The sequence below is a fragment of the Setaria italica genome, chromosome VII (genome assembly GCF_000263155.2).
Source record: "Setaria italica strain Yugu1 chromosome VII, Setaria_italica_v2.0, whole genome shotgun sequence".
NCBI classification, from domain to species: Eukaryota; Viridiplantae; Streptophyta; class Magnoliopsida; order Poales; family Poaceae; genus Setaria; species Setaria italica.
In genome coordinates this window covers 22927113-22945221 of record NC_028456.1, presented here as the reverse complement: position 1 = coordinate 22945221, position 18109 = coordinate 22927113, and the positions used below count along the sequence as shown (strand labels likewise).

The following is an 18109-nucleotide window of genomic DNA, read 5'->3' as shown; positions in this document are numbered from 1 at the left end:
GCCTCCACTAGGTTTTGTACGTTTAATACTTCTAATTAGTATCAAATATTCGAGGTGACACGTGCTAGCAGTAACCCAACGCCCCCGTAGGCGCGGCATCGCCCTGCCGATCCGTTCGAAGAAGGATCCCATTATTCCAAGCTGGCCGGGATGGCAGTATATATCGATCGGGTAAGAATCGATTACGAGCTCATCCTCACCACCGGCCGGCGACGCCGTCGTCGCTTCGTCTTGAAAAGCCTGCAGCCCCCGGGCGAGACGCGACTAGGCGAGCTCTCCAAATCAGCTAGTAGCTAGCAGGTTTGGAGTCGATCGAGAGCATGTGGAGGCTGAAGGTGGCGGAGGGCGGCGGCCCGTGGCTGTGGTCGACGAACAACTTCGCCGGCCGGCAGGTGTGGGAGTTCGACCCCGACCATGGCACGGCGGAGGAGAGGGCTCAGGTGGAGGAGGCACGACGGGGGTTCGCCGACCACCGATTCGAGCTGAGGGATTCCGCCGATCATCTCATGCGCCTTCAGGTAACGTATACTACTGCACTACTCTGCATATATACTACATACTTGATGAAACATGCAAAAAGATTACACAATAAGTAACATTACACGTACACAAATTTCGTATATGGCTAGAAAAATTGACAGACGTACGTAAATGTAATTTCGTAGTCGATTGAAGAGGAGGAAAACAAAAGGAAGGTGACAAATTTTAGCTTCACTAATATACACACCCTAAAGAGCAACTCCAGCAGACTCTCTAAACAGCCGTCTACTCCAAATTTAGAGGGATAAATTTAAAAAAATGCACCTACTCGGGAGGTCTCCAAATTCCTCCTCCACCCTCCATTCCTGGGGTCTTTAGGAAACCCTCTATCCATAGGGGCGATTGCTGGAGCTGGAGACATTTTATAGCCCAAATAAATAGAGAGAACCCCATTTGATACTTAGGGACTTTGATTCGAGGGTTATTACTTGCTCTTGGCGCATGCGCATATATGAGCTAAGTGGCATCTTGGTAGTACTGGGTCACTCTCCTGGTCCTAGTTTATTTTTGTTCCATTTTTTTATGCTTTCAAATTATTTTGTTTGTATGAGTTTAGTATCAATCCACCTAGAGAAAGTAAAACTTATATCCTTATATGAGAAAATTCCTTATTTGCCATTGAAATTTATATCGCTTTCTTATTTCCCATCGAAAAAGTTTGACTTCCTTATTTGTCATCGACTTAAAATTTATTCCCTATACGATATCAACAGTGTTAAGTTGGATATGAAAAGACGCTTTTACCCTCATGACATAGGGACACATCCATTATAAAATTTGTATCCAGCTAGTTTTGCATTCTTCATATCAGCTCAATGTTTCTTAAAGATGTGTTGATCCCATGCATATGCAGCTGGTTAAATGTTACTAACCCTATATCATAAGGGTAAAACTATCTTTTCGTGTCAACTTAACTACGTTGATGACAAATAGGGAATGAAATTTTGAGCTAACAAATAGGGAATGAAATTTTGAGCTAATGACAAATAAGGAAGACAAACTTTTTCAATGGCAAATAAGAGATTTTCTCTCCCTAGTAAGCATCCTACTTGAAGAGTAAATTGATTCTTGATAGCTTGTTCCATATGACTTCATTTCTCATCATGTTTGTACTACACATGTGTCTAAGAGGATGAGGTGGTGATAAATCAGTATATTTGATTTTTTAACACCAAACCTTTTTCAATTCAAACAAAAAATAGGAGCGAGATGATCCCACCGCTCCTTGACCAAACACCATTTGCCACTAGTCGATTTCATTTTCCTACACATTTCCCATAAGAAAAAAAAAACTGTTGCTGCTCACGTTGGACTAACGGCGCTGACTGCTGCCGTCACCCGTGGTTCCTCACGCTGACGGCGCAGCTCCAACCGGCCGTCCGGCACCCGGCGCGCCCGCCGCCATGGCTCCTACGGCCGCACTCGCCCGCCCCAACGCCGGTGGTTGCTTCCGCTGCCGAGCGCTCGTGCTCCGGCCAAGCGCTCTCCCACACAATGCCGCGGCTCCTCCCGCTGCCCTCATCCTCCTGGCTACGCCAACCCAAATCCGCCAGCCTCCGGCCACCTGCTTCCGTGCCAGCCCCTCGGTCCCCACTCCCCAACCTCCCTGCTCTTCAACCGGCTGGTCTCCTCAGGGGAAGCCCCAGTCTCACCACGCCACCGTTTTGCATCGCCAAACGGTAGTGTTTGTTCTACTACCAGATGGGAAACTCAGTCCCGCGCCAAGCTAGGCAAGTTCAGTTATAGGGGTCATTGCGATGCTAGTCCTGCTAGCTCCATGATTGTCAGTGCATTTTTCATACTCATTACTGAATTAGATATATATAATATAATAAGTACTTTCCAGTGATTGAGGATTGAGCAAACAAGTCCAGCAGAATCCTATTTGTATTTCCTCACATGTCGTGACCATGTATCGTGTAGCTTTACTGTAAAATGTAAATTAATTAGGTGGTTATTTCTGCCATGATTTTGTAGCTCCCTTACCACTGCAACGCGTGGGGTGCTTGCTGTCGATATAGTTTATCTGTGTGTCAGTGTTCTCAGTAAATTCCCAGTGTCAACTCTTCTCAATTCACTCTGAGCTGCATGTACAACAAGTTGTTTATATTTTGTTCTCCTGTTCATACTGCAGTTCGCAAAAGCAAATCCTCTTAAGCTTGATCTTTCAGCTACCAAGCTGGAAGAGGAAGAAGATGTTACAGAGGAAGCTGTATCAACCTCTTTGAGAAGGGCAATCAGCCGCTTGTCTACACTTCAGGCACATGATGGGCACTGGCCTGGCGATTATGGTGGTCCTATGTTTCTTATTCCAGGCTTGGTATTTATATACTATGTAAAAAAACTTATGTTCCGGATATCTTGGTCTCTAGAAATTATGTTAACTATTGTATTTTACTTCCCTTTACTCAGATTATAACATTATATGTCACTGAAGCAATGAGCGCAGTTTTGTCATCAGAACATCAGAAGGAGATCCGTCGGTATCTCTACAATCATCAGGTGAGGATTCAATTGCTAAAATTGACAAGAAGCCTGCAATCTGGGCAAAGAATTTCATATTTGTGAATGTAATTTTAGAATGAAGATGGAGGCTGGGGATTGCACATTGAGGGCCCAAGCACCATGTTTGGCTCAGTCTTGAACTATGTTAGTTTAAGATTGCTTGGAGAGAGTCCCAGTGGTGGAGATGGAGCTATGGAGAAAGGTCGAAATTGGATCTTAGGCCATGGAGGAGCAACACTTACAACATCATGGGGGAAGTTTTGGCTCTCAGTAGGGTTCAACCATCTTCGTTATTCAATTTGCTTAGTTTCACAGCTTTAAAAGAATTCCTTCTCATGATTCACGCACTCATTTAAGGTACTTGGTGTATTTCACTGGTCTGGCAACAACCCGGTGCCACCTGAAGTATGGCTGCTGCCATATTGCTTGCCATTTCACCCAGGTTCTGCTCTATTTCTCGAGGCATATATTTTCCTTCCAAAATGCCATATATTTACAGTGATATATTATATGGCTAAAATGGTAAAACTGCCAAGTATACATTTTTTTTCTCGATCACGCGGGAGAGTTGTGTATCTTTATGTTAAAGCATGGTTGTAGTTCTGTTTCTGGGGTACACATATTTGACATGCAAGTAGTATGTTTTAGGCAGCTAAATCTAGAGAAACAGTGCTACTAGAAGTTGCGAACATCATCACATATAGTTGGCATTTCAACATTATCGTTCTCCACAAACAAGGTTTCATAGTATCTTTACCAGAAACTATGCAAATATCTGTCCAACACCAGTGATGTCATATTGTAAAATTCTTCACCTTTTTGTATGTCCTTTTCTTAGATAAATGGAGCTTTATTTCACTAAAATAAGGTCCAAGCCTTTGCATTGAGTTTGCATGCAACCACTTGTATGTATGTCAATCAAATATCCATCAATAAAATCATTTTTGTAGAACCATACCATTACCCCTTCATCTGTACCCTAGAATCTGTGCCATCTAACTTTCTAAAGTTTGACCATTTATACTTTTAAATCAATCTAGATTGGTTACATGAGAATTATAGTACTAGATTTGACTTTAGAGTCATTTCAAAACAGTATGAATCCGTTAGTTTATATTAGTATAGTTAAATAAACTATTCTATACCTGTGTTGTGGCTACACCCACTCAATAAGTCAATATTACAACGTTGGCAAAAAATTATTGACACTCACTATGAATAACTTTACTAAACATGATTGGGTATGTCCAAATTTTCACTTTAGTTAATTGCAGGGGTGGTGGGTGTGGAATACTATTTTATGATCAGGTGTAAAATAGTACTAGTGCTAATATAATTACATGTCATAAAGTAGTGGTCAAAGATAGGTCTCGAAGAACAGAAAAAAAATATTAGTGTCGAGTGAAATATAATTGACAGAGTATTAAGTGGCTACTTGTAGATTGCAAAGCAATCCCTTGCTAATAGGCTATTACACTTTACAACATTATGTAGGTCGATTATGGAGTCATTGCCGACTGGTGCATTTGCCCATGAGTTACATTTATGGAAAGAGGTTTGTTGGCCCAATTACCCAAGTTGTGTTGGACTTAAGGAAGGAACTCTTTAGAGATGCCTACGATGAGATTAATTGGGACAAAGTTCGTAATCAGTGTGCTAAGGTTTGTTAACTTATACTTACCTTATGCATTTTCTATTTTATGAATATAGTAATTTGATTATATCCTCAGTTTTGGACACCAAAATCCACTCTTCATTAGAAGCTTGAGTTGATTGGAGATATCAGATGATCCCTGTGGGAGGGGAAGGGACATATGTTTAGAAATTTCTGCAGTGCATTTGCTTGAGACACGACAATGGTTTCCATTTCAGTTCGCCTCTTGCATCTTCCCCAAACATGCACCCTGACTGTATGCTTTTATCCATCACCACCCACATATGTAAAAGAGGTGGGAATTCAAACACTATTAGTGAAGGAGATGTAATTGACAGTTTCTCAACTGACACCCGCACCACACTGAGTCACTGACAACAAACTAGAAAGGATGCCAAAGAGCGAGGGAAGGCAAACCTGAAAGGATGGCAGGTTTTTCCTCAGGTTCACTAATAGGTTTTCCTAAACCGATTCTGTTGAAATTTCTGAAGATATCGAGATTATGAATCTTCTGTTAAAATCCAGGATTTATGAGTCAAAACTTTTGAAATGGAGCTAAAATCTTAGAAACTTGTGATGTATCTCATTAGGCCAATGGGGGCCTTACTCCTGGTTAATTGAGAATATAATAAGTTATTGACTGATAGTTCGACTGATTTGGATGTGTAACACGGTTGGTATGCGGCTTTCATACAGAACAGTGCGTGTTAAATTCCTTTTGTTCATAGCTATTACTAATTATCAAGTGATGTTATTTAAAAGAATTTTATTGTCCCTGAAGCTTATATAGCTTTTCCTATTTATTTTGCTTTCTGTGCGATCTATTTGGCATCTTGATTGTTCTTTCACAAGGACCTAATTCTAAGACATGTTTCATTATGCGGGCATATCGTAAGCATTCAACCTTCTAGAACTAGACCTAAGGCCTGTGTCCCCTTTAAAAAAGAGAGATCAATCATTCCTTACTTTACTGCAAGAAAGAACACATCTAGGATTAGCTTTGGTGTAAAACAAGCTTGATTAAAAAATCTGTTTTGCAGGAAGATCTTTACTGTCCACACTCATTCGTTCAGGATATCTTATGGGCCGCTCTCCATAAGTTTGTTGAACCAGTTATGTTGGATTGGCCTGGGAGCAAATTGAGGAAGAAAGCTTTGGATATAGTCATGCAGCACATTCATTATGAAGATGAGAACACTAGATACATTTGCATTGGCTCTGTAAACAAGGTGAAATGAGAACTTTGATTGCTTGTTGAGCTTGATATTTACAACATTATGAGTCTTCTTTTGTCCTTATTGTGCTGCAAGAATCAAGAACTTCATCACACTAGAAGGCTATATTCTTGCAACTTTGTTTAGCCATGATTATATAGCTTCACGCCATGCCCATTTCAACTTTCATCTCTTACTGCCTTTGTTTATCATTGTTTGTGGTAATGATGCCTCCTCGCGCATACCATCCTCCTCCTTATTGCCAAATTACCTGCATTTAAACCATTTGTAAGAATTAAACATATTTCCACAATATGCAGCTTTCTTTTGCATTACAATCGCCAGCTGCAAGTTCAGTGTTTCTTGACTCCTGCTGCCAGTGTATGTGCCATGATTAAATCTTGTGAGCTGTATCATTTTATTGGTAAAATTTGTATACTACTATGCTATGAGGAGTTCCCAGCAACACACTGTACATGAAATTTTCAGTTCTTTGCAACAAAATATAATCATGCAAAACAAGAGATTATTTAGATCATTGATTAAACTTCATATTGGGGAATTTATTTTCTTCTCAAATGTATACGAATTAAGCAACCATGAAGTGTCAACAAAATCAGAATCCTTCTATTAATGCCTTAATGTCTGAGTTGAATTCCTCAGTCATGTTGGACTATATTATGTTTCTGATATTCACTTTTGTCAACTTATTCCTTTCCCCATTTTATTCCTTTATGGGAGAAAGGTTCTATCCACATATTCAATGATGAGTGATTCATGTTCATAGGTTATGAAAATTTTCAATTGCTTATCTTCAACTTGTTCAACTGATCAGTGAAAAAGAAACTATACAGGTATTGAATATGCTTGCTTGCTGGATTGAAGATCCGAACTCAGAGGCATTCAAACTCCATATTCCACGAGTATATGATTACTTGTGGCTTGCTGAAGATGGCATGAAGATGCAGGTAAGTACTGCTTTTTTTCATGGCCCATTTCCTTTACTCCCCATTCTACTGACTACTGCAACAGCATACAGCACTAATACAAAATATTGCCTCTTAATGGCATTGGCACATTATCTCGAAATCTTCAATTGGCCCCCTATTTGTTCGCTGTTTATTAACTCCACAAAGTTGTCAGTGATGCAGAATTATGGAGATATGTGCAGGCACTAGTCCACCATTTTGCTTTGAGCATAAGAGAATCAACTTTGTCCATTGTAGGGTTACAATGGCAGCCAGCTATGGGACACAGCTTTCACTGTCCAAGCCATTCTGGCTGCTGACCTTATCGAAGAGTTTGGTCCCACACTAAAACTAGCACATGACTACATTAAGAATTCACAGGTACATGCTGTAAGCATAATTTCTGTCTATAGCAGATAACATTTGGTCAAATCAGTACTTATAAATGGCTGTTTGCTATGATAGTTTCTTGATGACTGCCCTGGAGATCTGAACTACTGGTACCGCCACATATCCAGAGGTGGGTGGCCCTTTTCTACAGTGGATCAAGGTTGGCCTGCATCAGATTGCACTGCAGAAGGATTAAAGGTGAATTAAGTCATCGACACTATCAACAAGAAAATTTTCTTAAAGAAAAATTTAATTTATTTCTTCTGAGATCAAGGAGTCTTTTTTTTTTCTATCAGCGTCTTTAAACTCAGTGGCACAAATCGGAAAAAATTACAAATGTAACTTATTGTGGCATTTGAGTTCTGTTATTCTTGGCAGTATAGTTCATCATCATAACTTATATTGATTTTGTTTACCTCCAGACTTCTTTGTTATTATCAAAGATTTCTCCTGAAATTGCTGGCAAACCAGTGGAAACCAATAGACTTTATGATGCTGTCAATTGTTTGATGTCTTATATGGTACGCATCTTTGAACTTCTTTTCTTTGCCTGCTGCCACTGTTGCTAATGAATCAAGTTTCTATTATATGGTCAATGTAAAATTGTAAAAAGAAATTAATTAATTATGTAAATGCTCATCAGTCCTTGAACTAATGAGGTGGTAAGCTTTTCATAAAACATCAAAATACTCCCTCCATTCTTGAATGTTTGACGTAGAACTAACCAGTAAAACATATAAGAACGGAGGTAGTATAAGACATGCATGTTTCTATGGAAGTAAACTTGCCTAGTAACTTTTTTTCTCAAACATGCACATATCTCGTAACTTTGTGTTAACCTTGACAGAATGATGATGGTGGCTTTGCAACGTATGAACTCACAAGGTCCTATGCATGGCTGGAGGTGAGGTGTTGTTTTTAGAGAATCATCCTCTTTGTCTGTGCATGCACCATGCCTAAGAATGGCAGTACTGCAGGTTATTTTTTGTTGTGCTTTCAGTGGAACTGGGATTTTACCATTCGTTTTGCACTTTTGGAAGTAATTGTAATCCAGCGTGCCAAGTTAAATAGATGCCTACTATTCAATGTTAATTAAAAAAGATATTTCTTAATTATTCAATGTTGAATAAAATACATATTTGGTTGGCTCTTTGATTATGTGCTTGTTTTTATATGAAATGCACAGCAAAACTTATCCATGGTATCTTTCACATCAACATTCGAGCATTCTTCCTTGTTGCTTTTTTCTACAATGACATGCTTTACTAAATTTATTCAGCTTATTAATCCTTCCGAGACTTTTGAGGACATAATGATTGATTACCCGTAAGATGCGATAACCTTTTCATTTTCAGTTCTTTTGCTACTTTGTCTTATGTAAGACAGACTGAAGACTGCAAAATTCAATGGCAGGCATGTTGAATGTACGTCGTCAGCGATTCAGGCCCTGGCATCTTTCAGAAAACTCTACCCTGGCCACCACAGAAAAAAGGTGGACAACTGCATTATCAAAGCTGCTAATTTCATCGAGAGTGCTCAAAGAAGTGATGGTTCCTGGTTAGTATTAGGACTGCATGCAAAATAATACCAATACTGCATGCATTTAGCTCTGCATAAGTTTGATAATTCTGTTTTCCAACAGGTATGGTTCATGGGCTGTTTGTTTCACCTACGGCACTTGGTTTGGAGTGAAGGGATTGACAGCTGCTGGTTGGACGTTCAGGAACAGTCCTGCAATCAGAAAGGCATGTGACTTTCTGTTGTCAAAACAGCTTCCTTGTGGTGGCTGGGGAGAAAGCTATTTGTCATCACAAAACCAGGTAAATACCTGTGATCTTGTTTACTATCAGTACCATGGACATACCTGTGATCTTGTTTACTATTGCAATGTGTTTATCTAATCAAATCTCCATAATTTATGAGTTATGATTAACATTTCCTGTAGTGTTATTTGGTTTCCTAATTTAGGACAGTGAAGATCAACTCAAGAGACGACGACAACAACAAAGGATTTTAGTCCCAAGCATGTTGGGGTATAGTAGGTTAAAGATCAACTTTTTTCTCAAACATGCTGGACAGCTGCGTATCATTTCACTAGGAGGAAAACAGGCACAAAGGACCCACACAAAACGCACTCAATCGTGCATGTGCGCGCACCAGTCAATACATTCTGCGCACCACTACAGGCGCGATTAAAATAAAATAACTGCAGCCCACTCCAATTTCCACGTATGCGGCCTAAAGGAGCCTGCACGTGAGGGGGGGTGTTGGAGTATAAGTGAATTACCCACTTCTCCCCATCAGCTTAAGCTTTTGGGTTGAATTGGTTGGTGCATGCAACTCAATAGAGCACGCAGTTTCAAAGAGAGACATTATTTATCTGATGAAGAGTTTACCTTCTTTCTTCCCCTATGTTCACCTTTAACAGCGCATGTAGCTAGTAGGTAAAGCAACGGTTTAGTCACGATTCTTAGATGCAGATAGCTTTCTTAGAGACTGTATAAGACCTTTGCTCTAACCATCTTTCAATCTGCACTTAATCAGGTTTACACTGATCTTGAAGGCAGGCGACCTCATTTAGTAAACACTAGTTGGGCCCTTTTGGCCCTAATTGATGCAGGACAGGTCTGTTTTGTACCTATGATTTAGCTTGTAAATTTTGGTATGCTCTTACAGTGTGTGCATTAACAATGGTACTTCATTTTCATTGTATAGGCTGAAAGAGATCCAGTTCCTCTACATAGAGCTGCAAAGGTTTTGATCAACTTACAATCAGAGGATGGTGGATTTCCTCAGCAAGTAAGTTATAATTGTTCCATGGAAAACAAATGTTAATGCTTCCTTTCACCATCTCATATTCTCCATAACTCTGCTCTAGAAGCCAAAGAATAAAATTGGACTGAATTCAAAATGAGCTTTTAGAGAAGTTCAATTTATTACAGGTAAAACTATACATTAGATGAATATTCTAGGCGCATGGTTGATAATTGAGAAAACAGCAAAGCCTATGACTGATTGGCTGGCATAGTATAGTTCTTTCCATATATGTAAACATCTCAGTTTTTCCTGTCAATCAGAGTAGACCCTTGGCTGCACCAAATTTCCCATCCAATCTAGCAGATCTTGTCATAATGCAGCAGTCAAACAACAGCCTAGCAAGTAGCAACTAGAGTGCTAAACAAGAAACATGTCATACAAGATGTATATAGTAGCTTAATCTTCATTTATATCAGTTGTTTTGTATACGATAGGGTTCCCTGTGCCATGCACATGACTGGGTTAGAACTGGAGACACAACTTCAGTTTTGTTTAGGCAATTGTACACATGCTAGAATTAGGAATACCACAGCAGACTTTGACACCACATACCAGGCACCATATTTCGTACTCCCTCCGTCCCAAATTATAAGTCGTTTTGACTTTTCTAGATTCATAGGTGTTTATATGCATCTAGACATACACTATATTTAGATGCATACAAACACCTATGGATCTAGAAAAGCTAAAACGACCTATAAATTCAAACGGAGGGAGTACATGATTTCGAATGATGTGTGTTAAGGCTTTTAGATGGCGGCTGGCTCGGCTCTTTAACTTGACTCAAATCTCGTTCCTTTACGCAAATAGTCGCTGTACATTCATTTATCGACCATCCTCATATATGTGATTATAACTTTAATACCGTGTACAACAGGAGATCTCGGGAGTGTTCAACAGAAATTGCATGATCAGTTACTCCCAGTTCAGGACCATCTTCCCTGTATGGGCCCTCGGAGAGTACCGTTGCCGGGTCCTGGCAAAAGCCAAGCACTAGCCGACATTTGTCTTGTTTACCTCGTTCTGGACAAAATAAACATTTCCTTCCTGAGCTACGTGTACAGTTGAAGAACAATATTAATGTAACTTTGGAGCAATATATCGATATGCAAGAAATGCAATAGTTTAACCTTTCCCCTATGATTTAATTCCGGATAGAAACAGTGTACGCCATCCACCTTCCGCCGCCGTGGCCTACAACTCCAACCCTCCCCTCCACTAACCTCTCTGGCTGCTCACCCCTGCTCCGCCCCGATCGCCATCGACTCCAAGCGGCTTGTGCGGTGTGAGCGATACACGAGCTGGCTCGGAGTGCACACGTGCTGAATTCGACGTGTGCATCCTGCAGGCCCAATGCTCTCTATCATGTGCAAATTGGCTTCACAGAGCCATGTCGTCACATAGCTATACAGTGAATAAAACATGGTTAAACATTATGAGAAAAGCGCAAAGCTGATTCCGCCTTCGCTTTCTGGCGCACAAGGTGAGGCAGCGAGCGGCGGGGGTGGGGTCCGCAAGACCACGTGATGGCGCTGCTGCTGCCTCCACGAGGACCGCGGTGATAGAGCGACCGTTTTTTTTCTCTTTTTCAATTTTTTCTATTCAATTATCTTTTTCCATACCATTTTGTATTCAAGTAAATATTGTTTGCATATAAATTATGTGCATAAATTCTTTAACAACATTCTCGTAAAGTTATAGCAAACGTTATGCGTATAAGTTGTATATATTAGAAAAGTTGTACTACAAAATTTATCCGTAAGTTGTTGTCAGAAAGAGTTATACGCATAAATCGTGTGTATAAGTTATAAATTTCTAAAAATGAAAATTCGAAGTTGTCCTATAGAAATTGTACGTAGAAGTTGTACGTATAAATTTTGTAAGCCAAAGTTGTGTTAAAAAATTATCTCATAAGAAAGTAACTTTCTTAGTACGAAATTATGCGTCGAAGTTATGATATTCTAAAAATAGAAAGTTGTGGAAATTAAAACTTTCCAAAAATGAAAAGTTCAAGGAGAGCGGAATGGGATGTCGGAACCGATGGCTGGTAGCGCTACCAGTTAGCATGGTCCCGAGAAAAGGTCAATAATGCATAGTATTTGAGATAGAAGAAATAGCTACGTAGAACACGTCCTTGAGAAAAGGTCAATAATGTATAGGATCTGAGACAGAAGAAATAGTTACGTAGAGCACGCCCTTTATTTTCACACATTTTTTTGTAGAGAATTTGTTCTTACACATTTAACAGTTTATATTGTTTAAATGTTTATGGCTAAAGGATCTATCTCATGGTGTAGAAACTAGATCTTTCTATTCCATTGTTTGAAAAAACAATTTACATCATGTGAACCTAACTTTAGTTTCACCTATGTTTTCTTTCGAGTATTAAGGACAGACACAACGCAGAGGCTCATTGGTGGAGATTTAGGAGGGAGGGAGAGATTGCTCCAAAGTATGCAATGCAAAGTGTGGGTAGTTAGTAGTTTATTTTATCCATTATTTACGCTCGCGTCTCACTTGGATAGTTGGATCACACACGTCCTTTCCAAGAGCCTCTGTGAGGCCACGTCGTCGAGAGCCGGAACAACTGCTTGGGCTTGGCTTCTACCCTTCCGCTTCGCTGCGCGACGATCGTCGAGGTAGTGCTGGTACACGTACGAGAGGAAACCCCACACGGCCATGAGCATGGCCACAACCTTGATCCCCGTCATCCTGTCCCCGAACATCGCCACCGCCAACACCGGCACCAGCGGCACGTCCAGCGTGCCCGTCACGTTCGCGAACAGCGACGACGCCCTCGCGATCAGCCGCACCGTCCCCAGCGACGCCGCCTCCCACGCCACGGCGACGCCCGCCAGCGTCGCCACGTACGCCGCCGCCCCGTGCTCGAATGCCGCCGCTTCCCCCGGGATCGCCCTCCACTGCCCCGACGCGAGCAGCGCCGCCGCCGCCACCGCCGTGGCCACCGCGTTCGTGCTGATCTCCACCGTCAGCACCCACCGCAGCGTGCTCGCCTTGATCACCTTCTCGAAGGTGGCCTCGAACAGGGACAGGATGAGCGCGTGGACGGCGGCCGCGGACAGGGTCATGACGAAGCCGAGTGCGCGCTTCTTGCTGCCGGAGGCCCCGGCGCCGCCGCCGTCAGAGTCGGAGGAGCCCATGGCGAGCAGCGCGGCGGAGAAGGTTAGCACGACGACGGAGTTGAGGACGAGCGCGGTGAGGCGCCGCGCGTTGATGAGGCGCGAGGTGACGGCGCTGAAGGCGAGCTGCGTCGCGGCCACGAGCGAGAAGGTGGACACGGGCAGGTACAGCATGGCGTACGAGTACATCAGGTTCTCGAAGCCGATGAGGAGCCCGAGGCCGACGCAGACGGCCGCCACCTTGCCCGCCGCCGCGGGCTGGGGCTCCTCGGCCGCCACCGCCGCCGCCGCCGCCGGCGTGAGGAGGAGCGGGACGAGCAGCAGCGGCCAGCCGGCGGACTGCGCGAGCGTGGCCATCCACATGCTGCCGCCCCCGGAGTTGAAGTAGAGGCGGGTGAGGAGGGGCGCCATGGCCTCCCCGCAGAGCAGCATCAGCATGTCCACTAGCACCAGCACCCACCACCGTATGCCGCGTCTGTTCGGGCCACGCGTGGCGGGTTCCGGCCACTCCCTGTCATCGCCGCCGCCGGATTCTTCGTGCCCCGGAGAACCTTCATCGAACGAAAGTAAATTGCGTACAAGGTCAGCTATTATTATACAGTATCATATATGTGCATGACTTAGCTTTCACCTCAAAGTCCTCAACCAGTGACATGCTATGTACGGGACGACCGAGGCTCTCTGCTTCTGATGTCTATGTACGGGACGTACCTCTGATCTGAGGCTGAATTTCATGAGCGTGTGCCATGTCACTGACTGAAACTCGACGGCACTATGGCAGCACGAGATCTATGCTTTCTCTGCCGCCTCAACTACTCCTCAGTCCTCAACTTCTCTTTTGCTCTCCTTGCCAATGAGCAATGCACTTGTGCACCCATAACCTGTGGCATCTTATATACACTCCGACTATCATCAAAGCTCCGGTGTTAAAATAAACCAGCAGTTTTAAATTAACTCCAATTATATTCCATCATTGAGTGATTGATGGAATTTTCTCAGTCCGGTGAAGGATTTATTAAAGACAAGCATATTTTCGCAAAAGAAAATTAAGGTCAAATTTGTTGTATTTTTTTCAGTAGTTAGAAAAAACGTTTGTTTTTATGTTCACATGGCTTCCGTTTTCTTCACATGCTGGTTGCCGCGAATTGTTCCGGGCATGCATACTCCTAGGGCTAGTTTGGGAGCAAAGGGTTATTAACCCAGCGAATATAACCACCGAAGGGGATTTCGTGGCAAATTGATTCCCCGTGAGTTCCCTGGGCACCGCTGCCCCCTACCCGTTGCTGTTTGGCAGCAAAGAAAGAAAACAAAGGGAAATTAGAAAATTGCTGGAAATATACATAGAAAAATGACTGCTAGCACTCATCCCACACACGTGGCGTTCGACACCATTTACTACCAGCAACCCATTTGCTTCTAAACAAGCCCAGGCATATGAGAATTAGAAAACTCAGAAAATCAAGAAAAAAAAATCCAGCATTTTTTCTTGAAAGCAGTATCGAACACCTTACAACATACAAGCTTTCAAGCAAATCCTCAGCATACAGAAAGACTGAACAAGCAACGTGCAGAACATGCTAAACACATTTTATATACAACAGAATCTCAACAACATAAGTCAGACACCAGAAGTTTAAATCTCGACATAAGAATCTCAACGAACAGAAAAATAGTTGAAAACAACTTGGAAGTTTAAATCTCGATGAACATTATATCAAGAAAGTATCATAACTTAAGGCACTAGTCCAATTAAAACAGCAGTTGTATTCATCGTGCAAAGTGGACATCTTGGTTTTCATTTGTAGCAGCACTGGAGGTAGACAACAGACAGCTGCATCACAAAAACATGTAACATTAATGACATTAGTTTCAACCAGTAGGATGCTAGGCTGCTAGCTCAAGCAACACTAGAGACCATACAAAAAAGACACGACTTCTTAACACCAGGAAGAGGAGATGTGTGCACGGCATTTTCTCTTCTGGTAGGTACGGAATTATGGCAGGAACAAGTAAAAAAATAGCTCATCATACTCTTCCTCCTCCTCCAACAAGAACTACCTAACTTGCTCCTCCCAAGATCCCATTATTTAGCATATGTATATATAAATCATATTCTTAATTAGCACAATGAACTAAGCATTTATCATATACTTGGTACTAAAAACTAAAACTAAAACCAACAATCGGTACTAAAGGGAGTCACGGGAGCTTCTAAGGAACTAGCCGTTAGATCCGGTACTAATGCTCACGTTAGTAACAGATCGAAACTGAACCGGTACGAAGGGGGTCTGGAACTGTTCTCCACCAGTGACCCTACGCCGCGCACGTAACCCTCCGGATGCGCGTTCGTTCCGGCATGCGAATGCTGCCGGCCGGCTGGGCGGGCGGTGCACCGGCGCCGCGGCGAGCCTTCCTTCATCCGCAACATGTGTTCCGTGGAGAAGGGGGGCGGTACACGCCTTCTCGACCTCTCGACCGATGGATGGACCCGCGCCGAACTCGCGATTCTTTTCGGCGAGGACGTACGGGCCTCGATGTCATCGCTGTGATCGTTACACATGCTGGCTCGTCCCTGTCATCGCCGCCGCCGGGATTCATGCCCCGGAAAACATTCATCCAACGAAAGTTTCAATTGCGTGCGAGGTCAGCTAGCCAACCACATATCGTTATACGCATGCATTACGTGCTTCTTTTTTCCGATACGCATGCATTACAAGCTTTCGCTTATTAATCACTCCAAGTCCTCAACCAACGACAAGGTTAGAAAATGTTTGTGTTTTCTGTTGTCTCCTACTTATGCGGTGATGTACTTAGTTCCAATTGCGAATTGATGATTGGTAGAGAGAAATTTCAGACTGCAAGAAAAGAGGAAGGAGGCGGCGCCGCTTGCTACCTAGGCCTGGAAGTCACGTGGCCTTGAATAGATCCATAAATAACAGTCAGATAGCATATCTTTTTCTTTATTCTTTCTAGTGTTTCTTTCTTTGTATTTTTTCACATCCTGTAGTATACCATCCTGAACTATCGTTCCGAAAATAGATGGTTCACGTTCCTAAGATCCCCTCGTACCGGGAACGTTGTGACACTGCTCCTGCGCGACGTGTCTAGCCGCACGCGCGCATTTCCTGACTTTTTGGGGCCTCAGGTTTGATCGTAAAAATACAAAAGCCCAACTGCACCCCATGGGCCATCCGGCTTGGTTCAACAAGGAAATCCGGCGGAAATGGACGGGCAGAAATGCAAGCCCAGGCCCGATTCATCTCCACGTCCGCCGCTTCCCTGACCAGCTAACAGAAGCTTCACCCAGTTCCCACTCCCCAGCTCAGCAATGGCCGCCCCCGCCGCGCAGCTCTCCTTCTCCGGCGCGGCCCTCGCGGAGATCCTCGCCTGCTGCGGAGCCGCCGAAGGCGACTACGACGGTATCCTGTTCATCCGCGCCGCGCGCCCGCCGGCCACGGCCCCGCTCCCGTCATTCTTCAACGTCGTCGAATCGCCGACGGTGCCGACGTCCCGGCCTCCCTCGACGTCGCCAGCGTAGGCCCCGGATTCTGGGACCGATACGATGCCTTCGCGGAGGATTCTGCGGTACCGTGGATGCCGCCGCGGTCGCCCGTGGGGCATACAGCCTACGGCATTGGAGAGGAGAAGGCGATGGATCGGGTGGTGGACGAGTTTGGGATGACGAGGGTGGAGGGGATCGTGACCTCCGTGGCTGTGCAAGCGGCCGAGATGGAGGAGATTTATGCCGGGATGCTGAGACTGGAGGGGTTTGCACTTTGCACGGCAGGTGGAGAGGAGTAACGAGCTCGTGCTCCAGCAGGTGTTGATTCGATATGAGTTTCAGCTATTCGTGGTTCGAATGTCTATGTTGGATTCAGGTTCTAAGTTGTTTCATTCTGCTCATGGAGACCTGGACCATGAAACAGCATTTCTTATCTGCAGGGAGGCAAGATTATCGGCATAACTAGGTAAGTCAGGTAATCGCATTTGGTACAAAGAGAAATTTTAGAGTGTACTATAGCTCAGGCTTGAGAATGATTGGTCTTGCATAATGTTGATTGATTGGTAAGGTCTACTTGTGCATGTGAAATGGTTTGGGGGATAGAGAAAGGCTAGACTGGAGTTCATAGGACTAGAATTATGCCACCTACTGAGAGTCTGAAACCAATTTCTTCTGAAAGATCTGTTTTGCCATCAGAAAGTCAGGACTTACTCTTCAGATAAGCATGTACTTCTTATTGAGTTAACTGCTGATAAATTTAGTAGGAACGTGGCAATTGTAGCGATGTGCGTCAGCAGGACACAGAATCGAGGTTCATTTTGTTGTAGAACATATGGCTTTAAATCTGCAATATGGAATTTCTTACTTCCAATTAAAAAATTTGGAAAAACATGATTTGGCTGGCATCTCTGAGGACGTCCTGAGGACTTATATGAAGTGATAATTAAAAAAGGTGGGGAGTAGCCTGATAGGCCGACACCTGTTCTGCAGAACCCAGATAGCTAAGTCAGCTGGAAATGACAATGACATTCGCTAACGACCTTTTATACTGCTCCTTTCATGGATATAACATTTGTTCTTTGTTATGATTGTGATGGTTTAAGTTGTCAAAAATGCAAATTGGTGATTTCCTTTCTTTGGATAATCTGTTGAACTTAAGATTATAATTGATGTGCACAAGTACAAACTACAGTCCAAGCTTCTAGTAGTAGGGCTTATGCTTGAAGTGGTCTTGCTACTCTAGTATTTCTTGTGTCGTGTTAGAATCCTTGTGCCGTGTTATGTAAATTCACTGTGAGTAGACCCTTATGTTGGCCTCATGTTTACATACCAGGAGTCCATCAATCCACCGCAGTTTAGATCCCATGGATGTTTGGGAG

General features: G+C 43.2%; 2 protein-coding genes across 12 annotated transcripts; one reads left to right on the top strand and one right to left on the bottom strand.

Annotated features, from left to right (window-relative positions):
* The first annotated feature begins 220 nt into the window (after positions 1-220).
* LOC101755344 (cycloartenol synthase) lies at positions 221-11224 on the top strand. Of its 11 annotated transcripts, none has more exons than XR_002678432.1 (18): positions 221-518; positions 2675-2860; positions 2953-3042; positions 3121-3315; positions 3403-3487; positions 4540-4706; positions 5740-5928; positions 6768-6881; positions 7140-7262; positions 7347-7469; positions 7694-7792; positions 8119-8175; positions 8551-8597; positions 8685-8828; positions 8914-9091; positions 9217-9304; positions 9816-9896; positions 9987-10013. XR_002678432.1 is itself a non-coding variant. In XM_004975914.3 (18 exons), exons 1-18 carry the CDS (start codon positions 321-323, stop codon positions 11083-11085), a joined length of 2280 nt encoding a protein of 759 aa, XP_004975971.1. In that variant the 5' UTR covers positions 221-320; the 3' UTR covers positions 11086-11224. The 11 variants fall into 11 exon arrangements, 4 of the variants coding, with proteins under 4 accessions (XP_004975971.1, XP_022683803.1, XP_022683805.1 ...); XR_002678431.1 differs by having other exon boundaries at positions 9217-9313; positions 9987-10007; XM_004975914.3 differs by lacking the exon at positions 9217-9304 and adding an exon at positions 10966-11224 and having other exon boundaries at positions 9987-10070.
* A 1172-nt stretch (positions 11225-12396) lies between these two features.
* On the bottom strand, positions 12397-14069 carry LOC101754941 (probable purine permease 11). The gene has a single exon (XM_022828775.1). It carries the CDS (start codon positions 13664-13666, stop codon positions 12602-12604), a length of 1065 nt encoding a protein of 354 aa, XP_022684510.1. The 5' UTR covers positions 13667-14069; the 3' UTR covers positions 12397-12601.
* Positions 14070-18109: the final 4040 nt, after the last annotated feature.

Excerpts from the sequence above, each read along its gene's own strand:
- LOC101755344 (XM_004975914.3), top strand. The coding sequence starts at position 321 with ATGTGGAGGCTGAAGGTGGCGGAGGGCGGCGGCCCGTGGCTGTGGTCG. Across the intron at positions 3,043-3,120 it reads GGTATCTCTACAATCATCAG|AATGAAGATGGAGGCTGGGG; the intron begins GTGAGGATTCAA and ends ATGTAATTTTAG. Across the intron at positions 7,263-7,346 it reads ACTACATTAAGAATTCACAG|TTTCTTGATGACTGCCCTGG; the intron begins GTACATGCTGTA and ends TTGCTATGATAG.
- LOC101754941 (XM_022828775.1), bottom strand. The coding sequence starts at position 13,666 with ATGCTGATGCTGCTCTGCGGGGAGGCCATGGCGCCCCTCCTCACCCGC.